This window comes from Meriones unguiculatus, chromosome 2 (genome assembly GCF_030254825.1).
Source record: "Meriones unguiculatus strain TT.TT164.6M chromosome 2, Bangor_MerUng_6.1, whole genome shotgun sequence".
Taxonomy (NCBI): domain Eukaryota; kingdom Metazoa; phylum Chordata; class Mammalia; order Rodentia; family Muridae; genus Meriones; species Meriones unguiculatus.
The window spans coordinates 91,604,049-91,617,525 of NC_083350.1; the positions used below are offsets into that span (position 1 = coordinate 91,604,049).

General features: G+C 41.8%; 1 protein-coding gene across 2 annotated transcripts in view; it reads left to right on the forward strand.

Moving 5' to 3' along the window:
• Positions 1-13,477, forward strand: part of Bpifc (BPI fold containing family C) — a 75,724-nt gene that overhangs the window by 26,675 nt on the left and 35,572 nt on the right. For both annotated transcript variants that reach the window (XM_021626773.2, XM_060377808.1), the window contains exons 4-8: positions 4,146-4,266; positions 7,526-7,654; positions 9,355-9,510; positions 9,631-9,694; positions 11,866-11,926. In XM_021626773.2, coding sequence (XP_021482448.1) covers positions 4,146-4,266; positions 7,526-7,654; positions 9,355-9,510; positions 9,631-9,694; positions 11,866-11,926 — 531 coding nt within the window. The remainder of the gene's footprint in view (positions 1-4,145; positions 4,267-7,525; positions 7,655-9,354; positions 9,511-9,630; positions 9,695-11,865; positions 11,927-13,477) is intronic.

Sequence of the window (13,477 nt, forward strand, 5' to 3'; positions counted from 1 at the left end):
CACAGACAACTGGAAAGAAAGTGTTATCCCCAAAATAGGCACTCTGGTGGAAGACATATTCAAACACACAGATGTTCTCTCCCTCTGTTCCTCTCCTGCCCCCACCACACATACCAGGGCTCTAAATAAAAATGCATTAGAAAGGGTGTAATGGCCCATGTCTTTAATCCCAGCACTCCAAAGGTAAAGAAGGAAAGGATCTCTGTGGCTTTGAGAACAGCCTGGTCTACATAGCAACTTCTAGGCCTTCCAGGGCTACATAGTGAGACCCTGTCTCAAAAACAAGAGGAAACCTGGGATCCTGGAATCATATACAAAGTTTATTGTGGGCCACTGTGCTTTATTCTTAAGAGGTTCCACCATATAGTGGATGTTCAAAGGGATCTTAGACTGACAGATTAATAGCCACTGCTTTTAGAAGATCTTTGCAAGACTAGAAACAGAAAAATGTAAGAATATGATTTTATTGAGCTAATCTAAGGTTCAGAGGATCTTGCCTGCAAAATCAAAAGTATATGGACCTGTTTTACTCCTGTCACATTTTGCCTCAAATTAGCTGAATATAAATCACCAGATCTCTGCCAATTCTTTTTTTTAATATTTTAATTGAAATATAATTGTGTCATTTCCCCTTCCTTTCCTTCCTCCAGCCCCTCCTAGATTCCTTCTCTCAAACTTCACTAATGCTCTCTCCCATCTCACTCCTCTTAACACACACACACACTCTCTCTCTCTCTGTCATTGATAGCCTCTTAAAAATGTTAAAAAGAAGCAGGTCAAGAAGGTAAACTTAAGTTAATACATAGCAGATCACTTAGGCCTTTGGAGCAGATGAGGCAGACTTAAGCTACAATGGATCAGATTTGTGCTTATTAAACTACAAATTCAGAACCTAAGCAGCCAATCCAAGCACTATTAGTCTAACCAAGAAACCTCTAAATCTACCCAAAAATGACTCTCATGTTATATTAGAAAAGAAATAAACAGAAAGGAGGGAGGAAAAGGAAAGGAAGAGAAAGGCTGATTTGGGCAAATCCTTCTCTTTTCCCCCATGGTGCATAGAGAGTATATGCCCATTGGGTATAGCTGTTATGTGAACAATATTATAAATATAAACAGGCAATAGGAATATGAATATGCCTTCATGTGAGTATCTAGTTACTATACTGATAATGTCTGTGTATATGGAAAGTGCATGTCAGATATAGGTATGTTATAGTAGTCTTAAAGTGGTCTTTCCACCTTGTAAGCTATAGCACTTAACAGATCTGATGTCCACATGCATGGGTGTGGGTATCAGTTCTACTCTTTTTGTCAACGCATGGCCATAGGCAAGTAGTTTTCTCATTTGGGAAAGTAGAGATGAGTAGTTGATGCCTACATCTTAAATGGTAAGAGGACAAAATGAGCTTACCTGTGGAAATGCAGGATAGAGCCATGGAGATAAGAAGGTACTGGAGTCAGAATGGTCTCAGCATCTACCATGCCAGGCTATTAATATGCTTCATGGCCCTTATGTAGAAAGTATTCCAATAAGAGCCCTATGAAGAAACTGATGTCATTTGACAGAAAGGGACTCTTCAATGTCAGGTAATTACAGCTGCTGTAAGCTCAAGAATGTAAAAGCTACTTCATGCCCAAAAGTCAGAACTCCACATCACTTTTGGGGTCTTTCTCTAGTTCTTTCCCTTCTTTTGTGATGTTCCCTGAGCATTAGAAGGAGGCAATATAAGTGTCCCATTTATAAATGGGCATTCAAGTCTCTTATTCTCAGTACTTTGACTAGTTATGAGTCTGAAGCCACTACTTACCATTTCAAAAAAGAAGTTTTCTGACTGAGGCTGACAACAGCACTAATTGTTCAGAGGCCATTTGATGGGCATGTTATGTCCATTTAACAAAACAACTTTCCCACTAGGGCTTATCACCTTCCAAGCCATGAGCTTTTAATCAGGTTTATAGTATGACATATGACCCCCCCACACCCATGGACCAGAAAAAGAATCCAATCAGAAAGTGGTTCGTGACCACATAACAGACTTGCCACCATTGCACCAGGAGGCTCACCTTGCCTGACTGATCGGTACTGTTTCACACAAAGTTCACAGTCGAGTAGGACTGTTGGAAATTCACCCCAGTAGTCTGTGAAGCACCTTCTGGCACCATGAGAGCTAGCCATCAGGGAGGAATCTTCCTCCCAAGTTCTAGCTTGGTTATTCTATCTCCTGACCAAGGCATGTATTGTCTTCAGCAGTAGGGTCTTACTGATAGTTCTGTGATCGCTTAGGAACAGTAACGATATGGTTTTGGACAATTTGGAGACCTCCCTGACCAAACATGGAGAAATACTTCCAAACAAGTAAGTTTTGTCTCACCCTACAACATATGTTCATATTTCTGCTCCTCTCACCTCAAAGTCCTGCCTGATGACATTCACTGGCCGTGGGCTCATGGACAAGTCACTGACTCACTCTGAACCTAAGCTGCCTCCTGTGTGGAGCTGAGGCAATACCTATATCATTAAATTTTTTGAGACTGGAAGGAAAGAACCTAGGTAGCATGTGGACAGTCCAGACACATACAGGCACTCCATTAAAATGAACTTTTATTAGTTTAACCTCACCAATTCTATGTCTCCATATTTTCACAGAACATGATTTGTTGTGCTCATTGTTAGTAGTATCTGAAGAATGTTTATCAAAATGAGGATAGCAATAGTGGTACTCACCTCAGCTGTAGTAGGAAATGATTGCGTTCATATGTACGAAGCCCTTAGAAACAAAATGCCTAGTAAATATTAGAGACTGTCCCTTTCATATGTGTGAATAGATCCCTTCCTGGTCACTATCATTCCCAAGACACAGATGAGGAAAGTGAGGCCAAGTCACACAAGCCTAGTGGGTGACAGTGTTGGGGCTCAAGCCCAAGATCTTCAATACTACTTTATTTCTTATCGTCACCTCCTTACACTGTCTTTACATCCCCGTATTACAGCAACATCTACAGAGTTTTATAGGATACCATGTGCTCCTCCTCTCCAGGGGGATAGAACAACTGAAATGAACTTAAAAGCAAAGTAAGGAGAAAAGGCAAGGTTGCATCCATTTACTTTAAATTTTTATTGTATTTATTATTTATTGTGTGCATGTCCATCCACACTCACATGCATGTAGGTACATGGGCCATGGAACACATCAGGAGGTCAGAGGACAACTTGCTTTACTGTGTGGACTCTGGGGCATCAAACTCAACAGGTTTGGCAGCAGGTTTGGGAGCAAGCCTTTTAACCTAGTGAGTCAATTTAGCCAACCCTGGAAGCTACCTTTTTTTTTTTTTTTTTTTTTGAGACAGGGTTTCTCAATGTATCCTTGGCTATTCTGAACTCACTCTATAGACCAGGCTGGTGTAGAACTTACCTGCCTCTGACTCCCAAGTGTTGGGATTAAAGGCATGCACCACCACCACCCAGCCTTGGAAGTTAATTTTATCAAGCTCTTTTTATCCCACAAGCTCAGGAAAATGTGTTCTGAGGTGCTTCCATGCAAAGAAATTAGTGGATTATTCCTGAAAAAAAAAACAAAAACAAAAACAAAACAGAAACAGTCACCCCTTCCAAGTTTTGAGTCCTTTGAGGAATCTGTGACTCCTTTCCACTGACAAATGAAACACTATAAGCACACAACCCACTCACTGTCTTTTATTAGAATATCAGTAGTTCAAAGAATCTGGAAAGAAAAAAGAATGAAAATAACTTGGCCAGATTTCTGAAGCCAAATTGCTCAGAATTAGTTCTTAGCTCTCCAGAACCCATGCTCTCTTACACAAAAATTAATAGTTTATATCTGCAAGATGCGCCTGGCAACAACTGCAGCACCCTTTGAAGACTATCTCATTGTTGCAATCACAGTCCTGGCCATGTAAAGAAAACTCCTCCTTATGTTAGCCCTGTGGTCTCAGGCAAGTTCTGCCATCTCTCTTAAGACTACGGTTTCCATATGTGAAGCAGAGACAATGCCTCTTTTGTAGGAGTGCTGTTTTCTTATCTTACATCAGGCCATACTCAAGGCCTACATCTGTAGAGTTAGAGGTATTACATTACTGTCATCCTCCTTATGATAAACAAATACTTCCTGTTTCTATTACAGGTCTTCAAGTTGCGGTGAAGATGATGGAGCAAATGGCAAAGGATATTGTCATCCCAGATTTGAAAGGTTCTGAGTCTCTTGAATTTCTGAAGATTGACTATGTAAAGTACAACTTTTCAAAGTAAGAGAATGGAGTGTATTGTCCTCACAAGGGGCTCAAAACCAGTGGAGACATTTATGGCAGCCCTAACTTCTTTGTCTTTTTTCTGCTTCATCTAAGTTCTGACTTCTATTCCCAAGTTTGCCTTATAGCTACTACATTTCCAACCATCTGATGTAGATTTCATAAAGGAGAAAAATCTCTTAGAAGTTCAGTTAACTTTCTCGCTTTGGGTGTTTTGACTGAGGCTCTAACCTAACCACATTCCATCTATACAACAGTGGACAGAACTTAGTCACATGTCCAAGGATGTTTAGGGAAATGAATGTGATGGCGACTGGGATCCAATAAAATCACAAAAGGAGGGAAAGGACCTATTTGCCAAAATTGAAATCAGTCATAAGGTAAACTAATCTTTCCTATGGAGTTATCTATCATTGTGATTCTGCCTTTTGCCCTAACCCTTTCAGTAATGTTATCCCTGATGTCAATGATAACCTTTTATAAAGTCAGAAGGTATATTTGTTGCAAAGGAGATTGTACCAAGAAACTTCCTTGTACATTCCCTCACCTTCAGAAAGCCAGCTGTTCAGCACGTGTTTTTTGAACAACTAGCTCACAGACGACTTTGTTCTAAATACAAGAATGTTATAATGGATGAAGGTGTAAGTCCTTGCCTTCAACGTTTTGTGGAAGAGATGGGCATTACATTTTAAGGATACTCATTTAACTACAGTGATAATGTCACAAAAGACTAGTACAAGGACAGCTGTGTAATAAGTGCTGGTGAAGAAGAGAAGAAATGAGTGTTCTTATGCTGGCATGAGTTTACAGATCAATATAATTTTAAACCTGTGCTGTTCAAACAAACCAGACACTGGTCATTCAAAACTACTGAACATTTCAAATGTGACTTGTACAGCAGAGAAACTACATTCTTATTTATTTAGCTTTACTTAATTTTAATTCAGAAAGCTGATCTTATCCAACCATCGCGGTTAATGCTTATAATTCTAGTACTACATAAGCCAGCTGTGTTTGCACACACCTGTACTTGGGAGGTGGAAGCAGGAAGATCAGAAGTTCAAGATTATCTTAAGCTATGCATCAAATTCAAGGGCAAAATAAAAACATACAAAAGACCAACAAATAAATGCATAGACAAGTTCATCAGTGCTGATTGTCTGGAAGAACACAGATCAGTCCACACCAAGAGTTGCTCTTCCCACCTCAGTTAACCTAGTCTAGAAACTTTGTAAGAGACACGCCCAGATGTTTGCCTCCTAGGTGATTCCAGATTATATCAAACTGAAAATCAACATTAATCATCACAGTATATACAAAGTCTTTGACCCAGTAATTCCACTTCTCAGCATCGTTCCTGGGAAAATATAGTCCACAAGTAATGTGTATGTGAACATTCCCTGTGCCATTGTTTATATAATGGAAACAGCCTAGAGAAGAGTTTTGAAGTATTCTGTATAGTTATAAAGAATAGATTGCCAAGACATAGTGGCACACATCTTTAATTCCAGCATTCAGGAGGCGAGGCAGCCAGATGTTTGTGATTTCAAAGCCAGCCTGGACTACATAGTGAATTTCAGGACAGCCAGGGTTACATAGAGAGAATCTGTCTCAGGAAGAGAAAAGAGAGAGGGGAAGAGAAAGAGAGAGAGAGAATGGGTTAGACCTATATGTCATCGGAGCATATTTCTACAGCACATTAAATGAACCTCTGCTGTTCTCTTCTCCCAGTGGGACTCAGGTGGATGGTGGATGACAGTCAGGAGACAATGAATAGGAAAGAACACATAAACCTCATTTACAAGCTAGGACATGTGTTTTCTAGACTTTTCTCAGTCTCAAGGTTCAGAGCAGCACCTTTCTCCTGTGCAGCAACTACGCTTGGATGAACTCATTTCAATGTCATCTTCTCAATCTCCCTGTGAGTAGCACTTCTTTTTTAACCATCGACTGAAAGAGAGTAAGCCCCTTGCTTGAAGTTATACAACTAGTACAAACCTCCAGTCCAGGTCAAGTACCCATTTGTATAATGCATGGAGTGGCATGATCCAGTGATTAGGAGGAGTCTGAAGTCAGATTGCAGAGGGTTCCAGATCTGGTTCTACAACTTACATATGACTTTATATGCTTCTTTTATCCTCTCATCTCTTAACAGGAGCTTGCACACACACCAGAACCCTACAGGAATACTGAGTGGGCCAAACTGAGCTATGATGTAAAGCGGTTACCAAGAGGCCAGGCAGTTGGGAATCACCTAAATCAAAACAATATGTCATTGTGCATGTATTTTCTATCTTCATGGATTACAGGCAAACCTTATAGGTTCCTGGGATGACCTGTTTGATGGCTCAGGGAATACTATGAGAAGGCAGCTCTTCTCAGCTGCTTAGCTACAGAAAGTGTCTGTCATGTGGGGCAACTGGAAATAGAAGGAGGAAAGCACGTTTTGTTGTCCCAGTGAGTGGAAGTGGGGGACACAGCTGACCAGTGTGTCAAATGCCTGGTAGTGTATATGGCAGTCCCCTGGGGGGAATAACAGATACTTCATCAAAATAACTTCTGTCATCTGCTTTAATGAATATTGAAACTGGTAGAAGAAGAGGAAGAAAAATAAGAAGAAATAGCAGTGTTGTACCTGTTTTTGTTTCTGAAGAAACCCGAAGGACTGGGGAGACACCTCAGTGGGCAAGAGCACTTGCTACAGAAGTGTGAGGGCCTGATTCAAATCTCAAGCACCATACTAAAAGCATGCTGACTTTTATTGACCTATCATCCAAGCACTGCAGGAACCAGAAACAGGAGGATCCCTGGGCTTTGCTGGCCACCAGTCTACCTCCAAGTCTCTCGAAAATTAGATGGCGATTGATAGAACAGAACACCCAAGTCCTCCTCTGGCCTCCATGTGCACACACACAGCTGCCTACATATAGCACACACACACACACACACACACACACACACACACACAAGCATGTATGCATGCACATACCAAAAAGAAAAAGAAATTTGAGAAATAGATTATTTGATTATTTATAAATTTAGTTCTAAACTTAATTGCTTCCTCCCTCAACTAGATCTTAGGATCTTCTTGCTAAGAGGACTCATGAAGCTGTGTCCACACTCCCCACTAGAAAGCTGGGAGAGCTCCTCCTCTATAGGAATTTGCAATCTCAGGGCAGCTCCAGCCTTTCCAATTCTGCTGGACTTAGCAATATCCTGAAAAGTTGCCCTTAGTTTCCTGTTTCTTGTTTTACAGCATAACAATCAATGCCTTCTCACTGCCAAATACCTCACTGGCCTTTGTGCCAGGGGTAGGAATCCGAGCACTGAGCAACCACGGCACAGCCAACATCAGCACCAACTGGGAAGTCAAGGCTCCACTTTTGTGAGTATCCCGCTGATCTTACTGCTATTGTGGGGAAATGGAGATAATTCACTGCTATTTTCAGTGTAGGCTTCTTTCTCTCTGTATCCATACTTAATTGAGAGTTACCAGGTGAGAGTTGACTTGGGAAACCCCTGTTTGGAAGAGAGGTGGAGGAAAAACACCTTCCCATAGAAGCAGAGCAACTGAGCATTTAAGATTTCTTAAGAAATGGTGGCACACACCTTTGATCCCAGCACTAGGGAGGCAGAGCCAGACAGATCTCTGTGAGTTTGAGGCTAGCCTGGTATACAACATGAGGACAGCTAGGGCTACACAATGAGACTGGGTCTCAAAATCACCAAAAAGAAAAAAATTCCTAACAACTAGAGACCTAGCTGGGAGAGAAACTCCCATATGGTGCAGATTTCAGGGCCTGAACCAGTTCTTAGTGCATTTTCCCATCTGCAGGTTCAACTGATGAGAAACAGGTCTTCCTGTCTCAAACAGAGGCCGGAAGATCGCAGTTAGCCTGAGCACCGCTCTTCCCCAACCAAAAGGTCCCTGCTCCCTCAGATAAAAGAAAAAAAAGTTTAAAGCCAGGTGTAGTGTCAATACCTGTAATACTGAGACTGAAGCAAGAAGACTGCTGCTAGGTTGGAGCCAGCTTGGGTACATAGTGAGTAACACATCTGTGTTACAGAATGTGATCATGTCTGAGAGAATAGAAAAAAGAAAGAGGAGAAGTGAGGGAGGAAGGGAAGGAAAGAAGAACCAAGAGAAAGGAGATAGGTTGGAGAGATGGCTTCATGGGTAAGAGCACTTGCAGAGAGCCTGAGTTTAGTTCCCAGTACCCACATTGATGGTTCACAACTGCTTGTAACTCCTGTTCCAGGGGTTCTGGTGCCCTCTTCTAGCTGTTTTAGGTACATGCACGTGGTTGGAATAAATAAATAAATAAACAAACAAATAACTAAATAAATAAATAGGAAAGGAGAGGAAGGAAGGAGAAGGGGAAGAAAAGAAGAGCAAGGAGAGAGAGAGAAGAAAGGGAGGGAGAGGAAGGGAGAGAAAAAGAGAGAGAGAGAAGTTAAATTTAAGGTATACCTACAAACCAACTTCTATAGATAAGTCATTGACTCAGTTTTGCCTGAGACAGGTTTGGCCTGTGTTGGTTGGCACCTCACAATAACTCATTCAACCATTCACTAGGCTAATCCACAATTATTTATTGACTCTTTGTGTATCATTTCCCCAGTCTAATATATTGCAGATAAATAGCATGGTCCTCCATAAACAGCACAGATTCATGTACTTCCTTGCTTCTTTGATGGTTTAACAGCCATGTGTTGGGAAATTATTCTGCACAAAGTATCGAATAATGCACGATCCACTGCCTCAGGGCCTCTCCATATGCTAAGCATAACTTCCCCACTTACCTAGGTAAATGCCTAAGTAGGGTGTTTACCGCTGATGTTCCCTCTGGAAATGAAGTGGTGCTCTGTCTTTGCTCAGCCAAAGCAGCACCGAGCACTGGGAACCACATAAGTACCATCTGTTTACATACTCATTTGTTCAGTAAGCATTCATTGAGTGCATATGATACTCCTGAGTCTGTTGCAGGTGTTAGGAAACCAGAGATCTTTGTCTCCAAAGAACTTAGCAGACCCATCTCTATATGTAGGCCCAGACCTGGGTAACCTTTCCCTTTCTCTGCACAGCCAAGACTCAGGAGCTGCTGATCTGTTTCTCTCTGGAATCTACTTTACTGGCATCATTGTCCTCACCCGTAATGACCTTGGCCACCCAGCCCTGGAACTCCAGGACTGCCATGCCCAAGTGAGCCATGCCCAAGTCTCATTTTCTGGAGGCCTCAGGTGAGTGACCTAGTCAGGTGGAGAGGCCTGACCTGGAGCTCCCAGCTGCTAGTCAGAGAAGTTTCCCACTGGTGTCTGCTGGTCTCTGAGAAGCTCCCTTTTTCATTTCTTTTTCCCTAGTGTCCTGTATAACTCCTTTGCTGAGCCCATGGAGAAGCCCATTTTGAGGAATTTAAATGAAATGGTGAGTGTTCAGAAGTTAGACAACCACTGTCAAATTATATCAGCAGGCCTATCATACTTTAATAAATTTTCTATCATCAACATTTATTGAGCACTAGCTGTAAGCTAAGCATCATTCAGGATACTTTAATTCATACCATTCTGTGCAATTTAATAGTTTCTAGTAGCTCAAGCACTGTGGCAGGAAACACAGTCATGAAAAAAATTACATTCTCTTCTTAGAGTTTCCTATTACAGGATGGACAAGCATTTTTTTCTTTAATCCAGGCCCGGCTAGACTAGGGACTACTGAGAACAAAAGAAAAAAACAAATATTAGTCAATTTATTAAAAGAACAAACTTAGCCTTGTGGAGCAATAGCTGAACCAGGACTTGAATTGTATGGTTGTATGATGATAAGAATGAACTTAGGAGGTTTAGAGAACTGGAACATTTCCCAAGAGATGTGTTTATTTATGGTACCAGGCCTTGAAATACAGGTAATATTTGGATAGGTGGGGAATGGGCAGGGGGATGACAGGTATTTCCACGAAATACATTAACAATACATTTAAAAGACATAATAAATTAGTTTGCCTCCTATAACATTAAATGTCATGATTCCAGAAATCAGGGTTTGAAGGAAGGAAAGGTGGAATTTGCCATGCTCCCTCATTCTTTTCCTCACTATACTTATCCTGGATACCTTTCTCATATTTTGGAGGAATTAAGGACAGGGATGAAAGGAGGTGGAAAAGAAAGGTGAGGAGGGATCTTGGCACATTCATGATCCCAGTACTTAGCTCTGTGTCTGGTAGATAGCAGGTATTTAAGATTGTCCTTGAGGAAATCACACACGCACTGCAAAGCATGAAGCAGCTTGCCCAAGGAGACTGTAGAGCTGGGCAAGGTACCCTGAAGCTTTGTAGACCTTCTTTTATAGCCATCTGGCAGGTGGCCACCGACAGTGAAATATAGACCTTGAAAAGGAACTTGGAAATAGTGTTTTCAATAGAGTATGGTCCTTTGGTCCCTTATAGAAGGCCAGTGAATACGAATTAGGGCTTAGGAGTATATATCAGTTGGTAAACTACTTGTGCAGCATGCACAATGCCATGTGTTTTGTCCCCAGCCAGCTCCACAATGCGGCTGAGCATGCCTATAGTTTCAGCTGTTGGGAAGTGGAGACAGGAGGATCAGAATTTCAAGGCCATTTACAGCTGTATAGTAAGTTTGAAGCTAGCCTGGGCTACATGAGATCTTGTCTCAAAAAAGGCAGCAATAGATTTACTAAATACAGAGTCCAAGCAAGGCAGTATTCTCTAGACTATTTCAGTTTCTTCTCACAAATTGATAAGGTACATGTAATAATCATCCCCATGTTAGCTCAGAAAGGAAATGACCAGTGTTTTTTCACTGTAGGGCCCTGGCTGCCTAGCCCCTGCTAAAGCCACCGTGCTGCATGAGCATTGATGAGCACAGGGCTGATACATCAGTATTTGTAACTGAATCGTTTCTCTCTGGAATCTATTTTACTGTCATCCACCGCCTTCAGAAATGTAGAAAGATGGCTAGGGATGTCCTTATTTGGTGAAGAGCTTGTCTAGTATGCATGAAGTCCTGGACTTGATCTCTAGCACCATATAAACTGTGTGTGAGGCACACACAGTACCTGGGAAGTGGAGGCAGAAATATCATAACTTCAAGGTCATCTTACACTACTTAGTAAATCCAAAGGTTTTGAGCTGCATGAGACCATTTGACAAGGATAGGAGGAGAGGGAGTCCTAAATGGATTTCATGGTCTCTTTAATTAACCTAGGTGAAAGTGAAGGTTCCAACTGAAGCCACTCCAAGCCACTCCAAGCTACAATGCACTGAGAGTCAGGCAGGCAGGAAAGAAACAGCTGCTTTGGGAGCAGGTTCCTCTGGTATGACACCAACAGCATGGACAGAGCACACGCCTTAACCTGTCTAGAGAGGAAAGCAAAGCTCTTTTATGGGGCTAATTGGGTGTGGTTTCAGTTGCTATGAAGCTCAACCTGAAAACACTGCCCATATATGTGGTGTCTGAAGACTAAGAGCATCAGGAAACTTAAAGGAGCATTGCCATGGCCACAGGGATGATGTCTACTAAGCAGAAGGCTTATTTTCAATATGATAACATGGTTTTTCAAAAATTCTTTTGGTCTAGCTCTGTCCCATTGCCACCAATGAAGTGGAAGCACTCAGTGTCAACCTCAGCGCACTGGAGGGTGAGTCTTAGAACTATCTTCTAGATTGTGCTCTACCCAGGTTCAAACCTTACCTGGGGCTTTTTTGGTTTTGTTTTGTTTGTTTATGGCAAAAAAGTGCTCATTCATCACTCTGATTTTTTTTTATGCCTGAAAAATTAATGTCCCAGCGCTCCATACATATATATGGGACAAGCCCTGTCATAGCATATGCACGCCTTGGCTACTAACCAGCTCTGTTACTGCAGCTAAGAGATGGTTCACAGTGATAAATGGGGGAGCTAGGGAGAAAAACCCTCCTGGTTCTAATCCAACCTTTGGCACTAAATTCATCTTCTTGACCAGGTTATCTGCCTAGCCTTCTCTAACGCCTTCAGGATCTGCCTTCAGTATGTATGGGGCCCACACATCAGTACTCCTTCAGTGTCTACCTCTTTTGGCTTCATCTCTTCCCTTTTCCTTCTCTAGCGAGGCATGTACTTCTACTTCCTTTCTCACACCTTTTTAAGAGATCCTCCCTTCCACACCCACAGTGATGCCTGCTCTTGCATGCTACTTTACACATGCCTACCTTTGCATCCCTGCCACTTGCTCACTGGTGGTATACAAAGAGCACTTAGAATCACCTGAGCACTGATCTCAGTGCTGAAAATTGAGAAAGCCTAGGAAACAGAACTCCCATTTTCATGGGACTACAGGGAGGGAGCAGTAAACCAGCAAGTAAAACCTGTATTAGGGAAATTAAGACTGATAAGAAAAAAAGGGAGGAGCTGAAGTGGAGTTTCTTTTTTAGATGGTGTGACTAGGAAACACTAGTAAGCAGATGACATTAAAGGAAGAACCTGAAGAAACTGAAGAAACAGGGGAGGGAGCTGCTCCCAATCTAGATTGTCTTGGTCCTTTTTCTGTGGTTGTGATAGAATACCAGAGTCTGGGTGAATTATAAACAATAGAAGTTTTTTTTCTCATGGTTCTAGAGGATGAAAATACCAGGATTAAGAAGTTATATCTGGTAAAGGTTTCCACTCTGAACCACAATGTGGCAGAAGGGCAAGTGAGTACACATGAAACAAAGAAGAAATCCAGTCAAATTTGTAACAACCACACTCTTACAGTCACAGACTATTCCAAAGGGCATTGCCCCATGGCCTGGTCACCTCTTAATATCCCACTTCCCAATACCCATCATAATGGTAATTAAATTTAAATGTGCTAAGCTTTAGAGGGATGTTCAAATCATAGCTTGCATGAAGAACAGTCAGGTAGAATAAAATACATGCTTAAAGACCCTGAAGCAGGAATGTGCTGAGTACATTAGAGGGACTATGAGACCATGCTAATACCAGAAGAAGGACATGGTTGAGGGGAGTTCAAGAAATGAAATGCAGGTCGGGGAGTGGGAGGGTAGACTTGTCAGGGTTCTGAGACACTGCACAGTCTATTTCTTAGTCTGAGACAGTCACTCTGGTGTCCAAGAAAGTAATAAACAGGAAGGAGGAGGGAGCTGACAACAGGGAGACCATTTAACAGAATAGAACAATGACCCATATAAGCAAGGATTGCAACTAGCCT